The sequence below is a fragment of the Gobius niger genome (genome assembly GCF_951799975.1).
Source record: "Gobius niger genome assembly, chromosome: 13".
Classification (NCBI taxonomy): Eukaryota; Metazoa; Chordata; class Actinopteri; order Gobiiformes; family Gobiidae; genus Gobius; species Gobius niger.
Genome location: NC_136864.1, coordinates 16233319 through 16249480, shown reverse-complemented (window position 1 = coordinate 16249480; position 16162 = coordinate 16233319). Strand labels below are relative to the sequence as shown.

At 39.7% G+C, this 16162-nt stretch overlaps 2 protein-coding genes across 2 annotated transcripts; both read right to left on the bottom strand.

Moving 5' to 3' along the window:
• Nucleotides 1-839: 839 nt before the first annotated feature.
• gorasp1a (golgi reassembly stacking protein 1a) lies at nt 840-3909 on the bottom strand. The gene is made up of 9 exons (XM_079569593.1): nt 3741-3909; nt 3402-3482; nt 3118-3321; nt 2840-2926; nt 2619-2749; nt 2374-2530; nt 2214-2322; nt 1989-2132; nt 840-1771 (listed from the first exon to the last, which is right to left on the bottom strand). Exons 1-9 carry the CDS (start codon nt 3801-3803, stop codon nt 1347-1349), a joined length of 1401 nt encoding a protein of 466 aa, XP_079425719.1. The 5' UTR covers nt 3804-3909; the 3' UTR covers nt 840-1346.
• A 311-nt stretch (nt 3910-4220) lies between these two features.
• csrnp1a (cysteine-serine-rich nuclear protein 1a) lies at nt 4221-9051 on the bottom strand. The gene is made up of 5 exons (XM_079569093.1): nt 8813-9051; nt 6969-7168; nt 5838-6100; nt 5463-5765; nt 4221-5323 (listed from the first exon to the last, which is right to left on the bottom strand). Exons 2-5 carry the CDS (start codon nt 7138-7140, stop codon nt 4508-4510), a joined length of 1554 nt encoding a protein of 517 aa, XP_079425219.1. The 5' UTR covers nt 7141-7168; nt 8813-9051; the 3' UTR covers nt 4221-4507.
• Nucleotides 9052-16162: the final 7111 nt, after the last annotated feature.

Genomic DNA, 16162 nt, shown 5'->3' with positions numbered 1-16162 from the left:
GTTGTACAGTTTACCTAAAGCTATTATTTTTCAAAATCCTTACAGTCAATATTAAGATAATTTGACCTTGTTAAAACACATTGGTCACAACCTGGAAATTGCAGTTATTGTTAACAATGTTAGTTGTTCAAGTCATGTTAGCAATCTGGAAACTCTGTATAAGAGATATATATATATATATATATACTGTATCAAACAATAACTCATTCTTTACTTGCTCTGTTATGGAGTCACAATGAATGATGTAAGTTCTCCAAATGTATATTTCATTTAGGCTAAATAGTAGTTTGTTTAGGGATCAAAGAATCTGAAATCAAAGGAAATGCCCTTTTCCCTCAGAACCACAGATCCTTCCATTGTAAATGTTCTAAGGTTATTTTGCCATCAAGAGTGTGCGTAACGCCATAAGGAGAGTAATGAGTGAGCTTGAATTGGCCAAAAAGAATGGGTGATTAGGCCATAACACTGCAATATCCCTTGTTGTAATAATTTGTGAAATATGTATATTTTAGGCATTCAACAAAATAAATTGGAATGGTTTAACACTTGACAGATTTTATGGCCATTATAACTAGTTTCTTGAATTGTACGGTCTTTGTTGGGTGTGAGAATAGAAAGACAACGTTTTTTTCAATGATTGTTGAACATTACAGATTTACTCTTGTCACATTCATCAAACATCACATTCATTCCTAATAAAACATACAATTCATTGATAAAATATATGCAAAAATATTCTCCTTGTTTTACAAATTAGCACCTACTTCACCAAAGACACCAATCATCTATAAAATCCCTACACGCATTACTAAATATATGTAAAAATGCCTCTACTATTGGTTTCACATGAAGTAAACTTCAGTCTTTCATTACTGTTGCATAGATAACAGTAAAATAATGATGGGACATATATTAAAAAAGTCATATCTTAAGTTACAAATGGCCAGTTGTTTTGTTTGTAAACAAATTACACTGTTTTCAATTTCTTTAAAAAAGTCATGTAAAAGTGCACCATGAGAACAGAAAGGACGTTGAGGTGCTGATGTGCTTTGTAGTTAATGCCTCTTTGGCTACCTTCAAGTTGTGTTCTCTTTAGTGTTAGATTATCATAAAGTTTAGTCACTAATATAGCTCAGTTCTTATATATTACAACCACATTATGCAAAAAATACAATCTATTGGCCCTTGACCTAAAATTGGCAGTAACTTGTAAAGAAAAGAGACAATTGCTTCAGTGTATTCACTCAAACCAATCCTTCGCCTGTCCTGTTAAATAAAATAGACTAGTACATTGGCCTGACATGCAAAATTACCAGAGATTGTCAAATCTTTGACCTGTTGCAAACTTACTCAAGGGCACATTCTTCTAAGTCATTATGTGTAATTGGCTCTGAGGATACCTCGGTGATTAGATCGTGAGCTTCCTCTGTATCATCAACAGCCTGAAATGCTGATGCTGAAACATCTGGATCAGCTTCCTCCGGGGTTGGAGAAGGGTTGAGGTCTTTGGGGGATGCACTCTCGGGGTCTTCTCTCTCAGTAAGGGGCGCAGCGGGGCGCGCAGGGGATTCAGGGACGAGGCAGGCTACAACATCAGACGCCTCAAAGAGAGAACTGGACAGCTCAGTAGACTCAGAAAAGAGGCCGGAGGGTTCAGACAGAGGAGCGGCTGAATCCATGTCGTTAAAGGACAGCGCAGCTGTGAGCTCCATCGCGGCCTGAGGACTCAACTCTGGGGCGTTTTGGATGAGTTCGCTGTCATCAAGCTCCTCTGAAGCAGAAAACCATCAATAATGAGAATGAGTGATACATGCAGCATGGATAAATTGATCAAATGGGTATATAGAGGGATTTCCAAATGTTTTCAGGCCTCTCAATTATTCCTATTTTATTGTATCAGTCTGAACATACATTCTTTATATTGGTAAAGCCTTTAATTGAATACTTCCTAAAACCACTGTTGATAGTTTTGTGAATTCGTTACTCACCCACACCGGAAATGTCACTGTCCTCCTTATCGTTCATAGCAAGAGCAGTGTTTGTCATATCGATAGAGGACATTGACAAATCAATCTTTTCTAATAAATCTGAAGGGTCTGGAGCAATTTCTTGCACCTCAGTCTCAGAGAAGCCTGGATAATATAAATTAAGAAAATGACTACTTAAATTTATGAAGTAAATCTTGTGAAATACCGACTGCTCTCTGAACTCACCAGGGTCCATGACTCTCTGGACGGGCGGAGGCATGGGACTTGTCTGAAGAGACACATGCTGGATGTCTAACATGTCTTCACTGGGGGTTGAAGGAGCCATCAAAGGGGTCTGTTAATAAACAAAGCACTATAAAAAATTATAGGTCTAAAATCATAGGACAGAAAGAATGAGCGTAAGCATTGCCTCTGTATATCCATGATTCAGTGGCTTTGGTGTCTCTTCAGCAACTGTGGTCGTGGAAGGAAGATTTGAGGATGGCACATCCGACTGAACAGGGATTCGGTGCAAGTAACCATATCCAATTCCACAACCCAGACTATAAAATACAGTAAACACAACTCTTAAAATACCAAAGGAAATTCAGAAGATAAACTTCTTTTAAAATAACATTTTACGTGACATACCTGCCCTCCCCGCCCCACGCACCATTGGGTGTTACAAGCACTTCTCTGCACGAGTCAGTTTGTGTGTTATATACCATCAACTTTAAAGCCTTCCCTTCATGGGCCTCAATCAGTGAGAAAAAGTCCTCTGACTGAAAAGTTCACAAAAAGTGAAAGAAAGTTAGGCTGTAAAAAAATCAGATGGGATTAAAGTAACAATAAACAAAATTAAGAGTGTGTACATCTTGTAAAACCTGATCCGCTCCAATAATGTAGTCATTGTACGGCTGAAGTCCTGCCAAAGCAGCTGGTGAACTGACCTCCACATCCTACAACAAGAAATTATTTAATTATTAAAAAGTCATTGGTGGGTTTTTAGAAGACATCACTACACTTTGTTTTTTTCCTGGAGTGGTGGAATGGCTCTTGTCACTAGTGTAATTTACCATATCTCAAGTAACAAGTGTGTTTATAATAACATGAAAGAACAACAACAACAATCAAAACGATTATGTCTCACCAGGACATGCCACACATTCTCATTGGCTCCTTGGTAGCTGCAGAAGCGAACGCTGGCCCCAAGCAGACCCTGTCCACCCCACATGTTACTGGGCACCACCTCAACCTCACGGACTCTCATGGTTTTAGTGCTGTACACTTCCATCTTCACTGTTCTCTCCATGCTGGCCTTCAGCACCTCTTTCAAGAGCTCATTCTCCTCGTTCTAAGGAATTGACAGACGTTTGTGTGAGCAATAGCTTTCATAAAAGATAATTAGTACTTCTGGGAATGTTGTAAACATACAAGTCTTCTATTGTCCAGAGACAAAATGAAGTCGAAGTAGGGTTCAAGTCCTGCTTTTTCTGCAGGTGAATTTGGCTGCACCTTTAGGACCACAGAATAATGTATTTCATTGGCAAATAGCAAAAGAGAGAGACAGAAACACAATATAAATAAACTGAGCAAGCAGTGACATGCCAATATGGGGAATTATGTACAAAAAGCGTACATTGTGTACAAAAAGTGTACGTGAGAATTTAGCTACGTTGCATACACACAGCCAGTATCGTACAGTATGTTCACTAAGCTCCTCAGCATGCTGATCAACATTTACACTTCTGGAAAACGTGTATAAAGCCTTACACCGTGTACATGGTATCCATACGTTCCTCCTTCGGATATCTCAGAACTCTGTGATAACCCCATTTTGACGAACACAGCTCAAAACAGGTTTGACTTGAGAATACCAACAAATGGGAGAATTATTCGTACAGCGAGTCAGTGGCCATCTTGTATCCAGTCCAAAACAATCGAACGTCGTGACGTCGTACAACGGTACGCACGCACCGTGGCAACCGCCATACATAGCAACCACATATGTCGTAAACATGTCGTAAACATGTCAAAACAGTCAGCCGCTGGCAGACAGGAAAGATAGTTTTAAAGTGTTTATGTTTTCCTCTTGTTAAGAATTAATGGAATTCTATAAGAAAACAAGCAAAAGCACATGGTAAATAAATAAATGTTTTATTACATGAAAAAGTCACCAGATGCTGTTTGTGAAATAACTTTGCTGGTGGTTATAAATAGGACCATATTTTTTTTCTCTTACAACAAATTAAGAAGTGATAAAAAATAACATTTTAAACTAACCACATATTTGTAATAATTTACAATACATTTGTATGGCAGACTTCAATGAATCATAACCATTATTAGCATAATGAAAACTTAAAAATATATATTAGATAGTTGCATTTTCTGTAAAAGGCTTTTTTTTAGGCAAAATATACAGCTCATAAAATTCTTAGGCATTTCATTGTCTTTACGTAGACATACAGTTCTGTCAGCTCAGTGCTTATACACAGCTAATTGCCATGTTGTACACTTTGGATACATTGAATAAGTCTTCAGTCATCTGTAAGGCCTATCAGAGACTCCAAGAGGTAGGTGCTGGATTCATACTGAGGCAAAGAGTCAGTGCTGAACAACTGTAGGTGGTCCAGATTATCTGAGTGCCGCTGACTTTTAAAAGAGCTGTGCAGCAGCCCAGATGTGTAATCACTGTCAAAAAACTCAAGGTCCGAATCAGAAGACAGGCTCAGGTCCATGTAGTAGTCCACAGATGGAGATGGAGTGTTGGGAAAATCCTCAAGGGAGTTGTCATCTAAGTGGTTGTCATTAAGACAATTGGAATGGGACGACAAACCTAAAATGTCCATGAATGATTTGTCTTTTGAACATGGGAGTCCTACGAAGTCAGACAATGCGTTGCAATTTTGGGTCAATGGTTCTTTTGTATTTCGTACTGATTGGTTATTTTCAAGTATATTCATGTTTTGACACAATTCTTGATTATCTTCAGAAAGTGTCGGACTTGCAGGGAGGCTCACAGCATCCAAAGATGAGCAGGAATTGTCACTTATATTCATATCACTGCTGCAGCTGCTCTCCTCCACAATAGACTCAGGCCCAGATATGGAACTAAACAAAGTGGGAATGATAAGAGGACTCTGCTGGGATGTACGCGTTTTACTAATGTCTTTCTGAACTTTAGATTGGTCCTTTGAAAATGGCAGCTCATGCTGTAGTCGCCGCTCGAGCTCCAGCCTCATAATGGTGTGCATGTGATGAGTGCGCACCCGTCTGGAGTCGAACTCAACACGACCCTGAGTGTTCCCACAACTGTCTGGACTGCAGCCGCACGGAAAGTTAAAGCGGTCCACCTGTAACATTTAATATCATTGTTACTAAAAAAACAACTGAACAATAACATAGATAAAATACATTTATATTAACTGCTGATGGTGCAAATAGCAGACTGTGCTAAAGGTTTAGGTTCATAAATGTAGTAACGGCTCATACCTGACACTTGATGCCTGCCAAGCTGCACGCACAGCTCTCTGGTTCACAGAAGCCTTGGCAGTCACAGCCACAGGTCTCCCTGGAGAGACGGAGCGTGTGGAGCTGCCTCTTCTCCTCCTTATCAACACGTTTCACTCCCGCTGCCATGAGGATGGCCTGCCTCTGCTTTGAAGAGTAAGGCTGAAGAAAACCTCCACCCTCCAACTCCACACTGTTAATGTTGATGTGAGGTTCCTCAATTGGCACTTGGTCTATTGTGAGATTCTCTGCTGCTTTCTCATTTATGGCACCGGTAGCGATCAACTGTATCAATACAAACACAGGTAAGTGCACTGCATACTGCTGTAAGTGTGTTGAACATTTTTTATTTCTCACTTTCTGCTTTATGTCCAGAAATCTCTCTTGTCTTCGTCGCTCTCTGAGCTGTTCCCGGTGCCGGTGCCGCTGCTCCACAGCATGTTCAGCGATTGTAAATGTTTGAACATCAGTGTGTCTCCTCATCATGCCCAAAGTAGCACCTCCTCGGCTGGGTACACTTGTGAATCCCTGGCACCGTGGGAAACTGTAGACAGTCACCAGGTCGAAGCACACACTGCTCTGAGCCCCTCCGCGCTTTTGTTGTTTCAGGATAGATCTCACTGAAGATGAAAAACAACAGGAATCAGTTGCAGTTCATGATGAAGTGAAGTAGTGGGTCAAAAATGTTAATTCCAATAGAGAGAAATGTTTATGTTATTTAGGACTTTGTTCTGCTCTTTAATACAGAGACCACCATTCGCTGTTGCAATATTTAAATGTGCACTTTTCTATGTAGCCACCAGGGGACACACTGCATGTGCTTCAATACACTACAAACGACTCACATCAGCACAGCTGAAAGTGAAGAAAATGTAAAACATGCATTTTGAAAGAGCTACAGAATAAATATTGAACAACCACACGACTTCTTACTGTCTGATCAAATAGTGAGTTTCAACAAAAAGCCTGATGTGCTTTTCACATAAATATGTCTGACCTCTGTTTCCAAAAGTTAGTAAACAAGGCAGACCAGCTGACTAAGCTCATCTCAGCTGCTCCCTCTAGCTTAAAGTACAGACTACATCACTGTAATGTTTACTTTTTCCCTATGACTATTATAATGACAGAAGTAAGTAAGTAATAACTTAATGAGTGTGATTTGAAAATACATTGTGTTTGTGTATAATCTAAAAGGGCAATATGATATGGGTTGTTTAAAGAGTCCTTGCTATTCAAATTAATACCACAGCTCTCTATTGCTCAGGCAAATGATGTTCAGATCCAGACAGTACATCCAGGCTCATGTTATTCTAGTCTATTATCAGGACAGCCCTAATGCTGGTGTTTTCATATCAGCATGCTACAACAGTGGTGCCGTCGTCTGATAATGGACACTCCTATTGAACACTTGGGATAAAATTGGTAGATAAGATTTGCATTATTTGAAACAGAAGAATCGGTACTTATGGGCATTCATTTAACACTTACGGGGCAAAGTGTCGGGTGAAGGGGGGCTGTGAGGGGTGAAGTCGATGTTCTCCCTGTCCGAGTCCCACTCAGTGGAGGCTGGTGACGGGACAGAGGACGTAGGAGACGAGGAAGAGGAGTAGCAGGGGCCATCATCCAGCTCAGAAAACTTCCTCTTAAGGATGCCCATCATTATTTGTCTCAAGGGAATGTTACACAATCTGCAAGACACAAAATAACATTGCACGTTATTAATGTTCTCCACTGTTGCCATTATATAGATGGATGGCAGTTCAGGAGAGGCACAAGAAGCTGTTTTTTCCCCACACAGTACAACCATATGATTTATTCAAAAGTGACAAGTGCAGGAATGAGAGGTTTTTGCAGGAGAGATCTGTAAGCTGGTTGAACCGGTTTTTGAGTTTGTTTAGGCTAATTACAGCCTAATCTCTTTCAAAGTGATGTTTCATGAATGTACAAATGTAAACTGATATCCTGGCCCTGTACTACCAGCTGAGCACTCATAAGAGAGCACAGGGGAAAAAAACTGAACAGCTCCTTTCCCCCCAGAGTAATTAACATTCCAATGATTCCTCAAGTTTTTTAGAAGAATGCATGGAAACTCACTGTCCGCAGCCGAAATACAAGTGACACAGCGCTTTGATTGCCCAAGTGGTTGTTATTTATAATTCTCAAGTGTAAAAGGCAGATTGTATTTAAAATATTGTGGAACAGCTTTGTTTCTTCTTTTTCTACATGTAGACAATACTCTTATTACATATTACATAAGGCATGATGGTATTAACTAAGAACAGTGTGTTTGGATTATATCACTGTAAATGCTATACTTGACAGATTTGTTTACCATTTGAAAATGATGTCACTGATCTATCCCCAGGTCCGAAAGTGAGAGGTGTGCACTGTAACACAACCTATTGAGGGGAAAACATGATTCTGAAAATTGTCCCAATGTGTCACAAATAATCACACATAAACTGAGGCAGACAATGGATCATGGTGCACAAGACAAGGGATTGCTGATTGTAAGCAGTAAGCAAATACTCGGAGCAGCTAGACACTGAGAGTGAGCAACTTCCTGGATCCATCAGCAAATAAGAGGTGAAACAGGAGACAGCCTCTAGTGCCATTACACTGTTTACAGGGAAAGAGTAATGCTCTCTGCTACTCAAGGCCAAGGAATTCCTGCTATCTACCAACACACAGCTTCTGATGGTTTCATTTCTGTTCTGAGGACGAGTATTAGTGGAAACAGAAACACTAAAAGGTGCATGACAGATCTCTCTATGTAGACATCTGACAGAGCACAGTACAGGACTGAAACCACAGAGACAGCATCAATAATTTAAAGGCTCAAAGCAGCAAAAGCACATAGGGCAGAGGGGGCACCAGGGGGTCCACTAGATGCAAATGACAGGACCAATCGACTCCTCGGAGTAGTACACAAAGCCTGGGTCTGAATTATCATTAAAGGCTTGTTTCCTCTTTGTTGAAAGCAGTTATTAGACAGATGACTTATCCACCCACCGAGACACCCTGTCAGCCACAATCACTCCTTGTGTCAACCAGAAACATACTTTACACTGGCTGAACACTGTGCACAGTTGTCCAAAATAAACCCCCTTTGTGCGAGAGAACAAACTGGCAATGTGCGTGGGGGAAAAAAAGTGAAACTAAATATTAAGTCACTTCATCATGATATTGTAATAAGGCAAACGAATAAAATCACCCCAACAAAATATTTCGAAACACCCACAATAACAAGATTCTGAATTTAAAAGTGATCAATAAACTTATTTACAGACTCACGCGCTAATAAATCAGACACTTTACAATGTATTACTCACTGTGTAGATGACAGGCAGCATAATAGAAGCCGAGGAACTTTTCAGTGGTGTCCTCGAGTGAGCCAGCTGAGCATTGTGTGTGTCCCTGCGTGTTTATGAACAGTAGTACCAGTGTGAACCATGAACACGAGAGAGGAGCAGAGGCTGGGACTGCCAAAGAGTGTGAGACAGAAACAAGATAATTACTTCCGGCGAAACCAATACGTCGCAGTGGTGCTTGTTGTGTGTTATGTGTTTCAAAACCCTTTTCCAGCCAGTTCGTTGTGCTAAAACTTAATGGGTAAGGAAGATACTAGAGTTATTTGATTCACTTTCACCAACTTGCCTAAACAAATCGCTTGATATGCCGTTTCCATTGTACAGTCTCTTGGTTGACATACACGCTCTTTGTATCTCCCTGACGCTGTTGACGCAGTCGATGACACACTTAGCGACGGCAAACTGATGAGTGACGTCGCCGCCCGCATCCTCTGTCTCACACACATGATTATAGTTGCCTTTAAGTACTGTATCAGTAACAAAATCAAAGAAACTCACTGGAAGATTATTCACAACATTTACCCTACTAATTCTTATATAGCGAAATTTAGCGATATTGACAACAAATGCTCATTTTGCAATCTGGAAAATGAAACTCTAAAACATCTATTTTACGACTGCGCATATACTCATGAAGTATGGTCCAAACTACAAATGTTTCTATCACAAAAAATCACTTGTCCTATTAAATTAGATTATCAACATATTGTCACGCACTTTAACCACAAAAATAGTAATATTGAATATATGGTTAACTTATTCATTCTCTATGGAAAATTTCATATACACAAAGCTAAATTCTTAAAGTACAAGCCCTCGATCAAATTACTAAGTATGGAGATCAACAACTATCTGCAATCACTCAAAAATATTGCCAACAAAAAATCAGTCAAAACCTTAAACGTCGTGGAACAGTTTAACATTACAACTTGACAAATAGCCGGCGTTATTCCGTAGCCTTGCCTTATGTCACTAGTAAAAAGTATTGAAATGTTATGTCTGTCTTGTTTTTTGTGTTGTTGCTGTTGATAGAATGTTGTCACTTTGATAAATAGATGGGTGGAGCGAGCGCCGAACCGTCAGCCCCTCCTGCTGTCGCTTCAGCGACCGCTACACCGGGACATCACCCATATAAAACAGAAGTAACGGCGTGACAATGTTATTCTTCTGAAATAGCCTCACACCAAGGGGACATGAACACAGATACAGTTAATCAAGAAAACTTGGCAATGGAACCAAAATCTGTACTCTTTATTTTCTGTTTTAACATATGTTTTTAATCTCTGTATACTACTGCTCAAGATGAAATGCAAAAGAAGTTAATAAAAAAAAAAAAAAAAAAAAAAAAAAAAAAAAAAACACATGATTATAGTTTACATTGAGGTCACGTAATGCCTCCGTTGCTCATGTGTCTGGATAATAAAATTGAGTATGAAAGGATAATGAAAAAGGATATTGAAGTTAGTTTGGGAGAGTCACAGAAGAAAACTAAACAAGGCTATAAGCAAATTAATTACAGTATTACAGCCAAGGTTATGCATATTTCTCTTTGTCTTAGGCTCGATCTGCTAAAACTGTGCTGGTCTGGTAGAGCTTCTGGACCACCTTTACCCTATCATGACTGCAACCAAAAAAATAAATAATTAAACTTATAAAAAACACTTGTTATCTCTGTTAAGTCAACAAATAGTAGCTTAAGTTTCCTCACGGTTCTCTTGATTCAAGGAAAGGACTGATCATAAGGACTATGACAAATGCTTATGATAAAAAATTATATGATCAAGTTATCAAAAGTAGCTTATCACAACCCTCTGTACAGCTGCCCATGTAGGTTTTGGTCAAGACCTGCGAGATAGAATATTCTTTGAGCTTCCTTTGATGGACTCTTCAGTGTACAGTTATAAAGGTCACACCGCCTTTGCTCTGCCCGATCCAGTCAGATCTCAGAAGCTAAGTAGGGAAGGGCCTGGTCGGTACTTAGATGGGAGACCATTAGGTTGGGGACACCAGGAAGCCTGGGCGAATGCAGTGAGTGACTGAGTGGTGGTCGGAGGGGCCGATGGCGTAGACTGGTTGCCTCACTTTCGTCAGTCTACTCCAGGGCAGCTGTGGCCGCAACAGTCGCTTACCACCACCGAGTATGGCGTGAATGAATAATGCACGAAATTGTAAAGCAGCTTTGAGCATCTGGAAAGCGCTATATAAGACTAATGCATCATTATTATATATTATAAACATTGGTTAATTTAAACAATTTGTATCCACCCCCATGTCATTCCAAGGAACAAAAAAGCTGAACTATGTGAACATTAAATATAGAACAACTTCTTTAATGTCTATTGTTTGCAGCTCTGTAAACGCATGCTGAAGATCTAAAAAATATTAACTTAGCACTTTGACACAGCCTGGTGCAGCTTGTACATTTACTACCAAATCCTCATCAACACCTGCTGGTCTGATGTTTGAGGCCAGGAGGACAAATGCCAGTCGTGATCCCCACGCTTTCTGAAGCACAGTGAAGTGTGTGACCCAGATTGAGTGGGACTGGGAAAGCTCTGGTGCGAGCCTGATTTTTCGAGTCCCCTGACTTGTCCGAGGAATCCCCTTGAATCAGGCTAGAAAGAAAATACAAAACCGGGAGAAAAAACATGCTGTAATCTATCCCAGTTCAAATTAAATGTAAGTGTAAATCACTGTTTGTATAAAAGTTGTTCAAGGTGTTCCCGTCTCTGCTTTCCTGGAGTGACTTCCTTGTAAGATATGAACAAAATGCTCTGTGCTGATCTACTACTAATAATAGAACAATCACACTGCATCCTCAAAAATAAACATGTGCACTACCGTTGGAGTTTCCTGTTTCGTTTCGAGTCCGTTACCACGCGCAGAAAGGGATGACTAGTGTCGTGTGTGAGGTACGAAAAATCACATTTCAACCTCAAAGTGTGGTTCATGTGCCACTGGTGGGATCATCATCTTATTTCTTTGCTGGATCCTCCAAACTAGTGCCTAGATCCTTTATCCTCTTAGTGAGAGAACCATCTCAGACTGGGTCCATAGTGCATGTTACATAACCTTATAGTTAACCTACATTCAGTCTGCCTCTCTCATTGCTTCAAATGGCTCTTGTGGCCCAATTTTTCAGCCACACAGCTCCTTCATGAACTGATAAAGATTCAGGAGCAATCCAGTCCTTATATTGTCTTAATGTCTTTAAGATCGAACCTAAAAAAATAAAAGCTTTGCCTGATTTACAAATGTCACTACTGGTATGCTGTTGTTGTTGTTTTGTTACATATCATGTTTATGTATGTAGAAGTTTTGCCATTCAAATAGGTATGTTTATAACAAAAAGTTTATTCTATGATAAGGATTCATAAATTGCATGCTTTTTAGAGGCCTACGTAGTGTAGGAGCTCTAAATAGCTCTTGTGACCCAATTTTAAGTCATGCTGCATTTACAGTGTGTTGTGAGTTTGGTAATGATTTTTGTTAGTGAAAAACTACCCAGCCTTTCAAAATCCTGCACATCTCAGCTTGATCTGTCTAAAGTATAAAACGGCAAATTCATGCTTTCCAATCAGCAAGTCTTCTGGTGTTTGTGAGTCACGATTTCAATGAGTCAGAGAAAAAGAAGAGGCAGCACCAAAATAACAGATTCAAACTTGTGATATTGACGAATCATGAAAAAGCAGGCACCCACTTTCTTCCTACACACACTCGTCCCGTGAACAGATGACTGGGCTTTGTTAAACATAGCAACTGATGTCATATTTTGCCTAACATCACTGTGGTCGCGAGGGCAAATATGGAGTGTCTAAATTAGGGTTTGGAGAAGGAGTGAATCATGTCTCTCCAAGACCATTATCACCCAGAGTGCTATTGTTGGTTTTAGTGCATGGTCTTCTATGATCACGCTAAGATTAGATAAGTGGTTCTATTTTCACACCATGCAGCACCTTTATTGAAGTGAAAGAGGGTGCCTTGGCCTGATTTGCTACATTCATAATAGAGCTATTTTAATAAGAGCGCTATTCTAATAATTATAAAGTGAACATTACCAGCCCGATTGACAAAGTGGTTTGGGCTGCGGCACATCTTCTCGCTTATAGGCAAATTATTAATGTGTGTTCTGCATGTGTTGTGTAAGGCAGAAAGGGAATGCATATGAAAGTATTTATCATTTAGATTCAGATTATGAGGAAAAAGAATCACTGAAATAGATTGACATGCTGTCTTTTGTAATTTATAGACAACAAATTAATGCTTTTATGCTCATAAACAGTTTGAGTAAATCCGTAATTAGACATAATCCCAACAGTGTCAATGCCACAACTGTCATATCGCTGCAAAACAATAAAGCCATTGAATCACAGTAATGGAAGTCTGCTACTACATAAGAGCAATGCAAAATAATAAATAGTATATAAATCTAAAACAACAATTCCAGTATGTGCTTTTTCTAAATGTACTGCATCATAGCTCTTATCGCATATATTTCAAATTGCTGGTTGTGGCCCAAACTCATTCCTTGCTTTCCTCACACATTTGTAACATCTCAGTTCTTCACAGACTTTAAGAGCCTGTTTCACAAGGGAGCCACACTGTCGCGGAAATGTAAATAACAACAACTAGCCTAGTTAGTTCCTGATCAATAAAAAGGTGTAATAATTCGATGCACTGAGCTCACAATCACTGTCACTGTGGCAGGTCTCCTATAAATATTAAAATGAAACGTTTTGCTTACATTTAATATAATAAAAGCCCATATGCTTTTCATGCTTCTCTTTGATTCTGTTCTTCAGCAGAGAAGCAGAAATTTGGAACTAGCTTTAAAGTTCAAGTTTATGTTCAGGTGTCTTAAATGGTTAATGAGAGTGAGAGCAAAGTTAATATGCAAAATAATCTGCTCGTATTTAGCTCATTGGGTTGCATTAATGTCAAGCGTAACTGGAGAGTTATGCAAACAACTGACTTTTGATCTGTAACTTTAACCTCTCTTACTGATACACAGAAGGTGGTACTTTCAGTGTGTAGCAAATAAGTAGAACATCTAACATGCTTAAATGATAATAATGAACAAATATGCTTCACACACAGTTCAGTTTGTTTGACTGTATGTGCTGTGTTATATCTAAATGTAGTAAAGTATCAGTAAAACATTGAGAACATAATTTCACCTCTGATTTTAAAGCCTGCAGGAGCTTGTTTCATTGTGCTGTCATTAATTTGCATATTCTGCCTCTTTATTGCCCTGTGCAAGCCCTCACAATATAGAAACCAGTGCAAGTCAATTTGCAGCCCTGAGTGCAAAGTAGGTTACACAACTGCAGTTTTCAACAGAAGTGATCTTATCTGTCGCTACATGTGAGCCACACAAGCCTTAGCAGCAAGCAGCTGTGTGATTGGCTTTGACATTCCCCATTCAACAATGAGCCTCTTGTCAACATTAGCCACAAAACTGCTCTGACCTTTCTGACAAACTGCTGGTGTGCTTGAGTAATGCACTTTAGGGCCGTGAAGGCGTTTCTTTAGAGGAACGTGCCTGGAAAAGCAGACAGTGAGTGCACATACTTTTGATGTGGATGTATGAATCCACAGTTACAGACCACATGCACTGGCGCTGGGAGCTCCTGTGCACAGTATTCTGCTGTGGGCTGTCACATGTGGCGGCATGTGAGCATTAGCAGCAGCCGCGGCAGGAAGGAGCTGCTCTGTTCTCAGCTGTTCGGCCCAGGACTGACTGTTCTGGCCCCCGCCCTCCTCCTCTCACCCACCGGACTCTCTCTGGACACCTCTCCCTTCCTCTGCTGGCTACTGCTGCAACATCGCATTCTACAAACACGCAAACAATGGTCTTTCACATTCTCATTGTCCTTATTGTACAGCATCATGGAGGAATGCATACTACACTACTGCACTGTAAAGTACCCTTTGCAGATAGTGGATGATGCAGTAGTTGGAGTAAACATACCATTCATTTAAAGTGCACTGAGCTGATAAACAGGGTGTTTCTCTCAATGAGCCACACTAGTTCATATCACTCTGGCGCCATCTGTTGGCTCTGAAATGTGAGTGAACTGAACGTGACGTGTGTGAAAAGCGCAAGTGCTGTGCGTATGGTCAGGCCGCGCCCCCTGTCGGTAATCATGTGAGCTGCTGAAATACATAAACGAAGCGGCTATGTCAGGCATTTAAACTAACATCTGACTAGACCAGCTGTCAGCGTGTAGTAGTCCACGCTGCATTTTCACAGGGGTTTCAAATGCACCACACTCACAATTGGCTCATTCTAATCTCCTTTTAAAACTGCCAATCATTATCCAAAAATCCTAAACAAGAGCGGCAGCATTTTTTATTTATTTCCGGGAGCTTAAATCACTGCAGGACTTTGGCCCCTGAATTATGCTGTGTCTAGTAAAACAATGAGAGATGCTCAGCAGTGCTCAGTCAGTCCGTAACGGAAGGATGCACAGGTGACTTCTCTGCAGGTAAATCCTATTTAAACTGATTATATTTGTATTCATTTACAAACAGACCAAGAATTTGTCCTATTTATTCAAAACATGAAGAGTTTTGGCTATGGAATGGTTAAGGTTTCATGGTGGGGTTTTTTCCCTTTTCTAAAAAAAATTCCAAAGTTATTTTTTGTTGTTGGATTGTTTTTTAGTCAAAATGTACATGTTTTCTATGCGTTTGTGGTAATTTGCATTCATAATTGACATTGCTATTTGGACTAAAAACTTGCAACATTTCCTATTTCAAACCAGTAGTGAGATTGATAAACATTAACAGTGTCATATGACACCGAGTGTGACAGTCTGTTTTATAGTAACTCAGTCAGGTTTATGTTCAATTAGTGGTTTATTGTTGCAGTAGTATTTATATAAAACATTTTACTGGTTTGTCCTGTTAAAGTCACAAACTATGTGTAATCTTTTTTGACAGTCATGCCAGTTTTAAGTCGCTGGGACCGAAAGTCTGTATCTCAACTGGTGCAACAGTAAGTCTGGACCAAAATGAAATATTCTCTAATATCTGTCTTACCTGTAGCCAACAGTCTTTAGGTAGAAAAACTAACAAAATGTGTGTCATTGTTTCAACAGTTATCAAAGTTGTTCTGACTTGAGGAGCATTGAAAATGATAGCAAAACACAGGTAACAATTTTCCGTAATAGAATTATTTTGGGCATTGCAGCCATTGCAGTCCCCTCCCACCAATAAGAATTTACTCCATTTAAAAGTTATATTTTTAAACAAATACATAAGTTACCATCAAACTGTTCATTTGTATGTATTATAGACAATGTTTTG

Bases quoted from the DNA above. Each gene is read 5' to 3' on its own strand.
- gorasp1a (XM_079569593.1), bottom strand. From the start codon at position 3,803: ATGGGGTTATCACAGAGTTCTGAGATATCCGAAGGAGGAACGTATGGA. The intron at 3,322-3,401 runs GTATGTTTACAA...TCAATTCCTTAG, and splicing joins CTCTGGACAATAGAAGACTT to AACGAGGAGAATGAGCTCTT. The intron at 2,750-2,839 runs GTACACACTCTT...TGAACTTTTCAG, and splicing joins CGGATCAGGTTTTACAAGAT to TCAGAGGACTTTTTCTCACT.
- csrnp1a (XM_079569093.1), bottom strand. From the start codon at position 7,140: ATGATGGGCATCCTTAAGAGGAAGTTTTCTGAGCTGGATGATGGCCCC. The intron at 5,766-5,837 runs GTGAGAAATAAA...GTATTGATACAG, and splicing joins TTCTGGACATAAAGCAGAAA to TTGATCGCTACCGGTGCCAT. The intron at 5,324-5,462 runs GTATGAGCCGTT...TAAATGTTACAG, and splicing joins TGGCAGGCATCAAGTGTCAG to GTGGACCGCTTTAACTTTCC.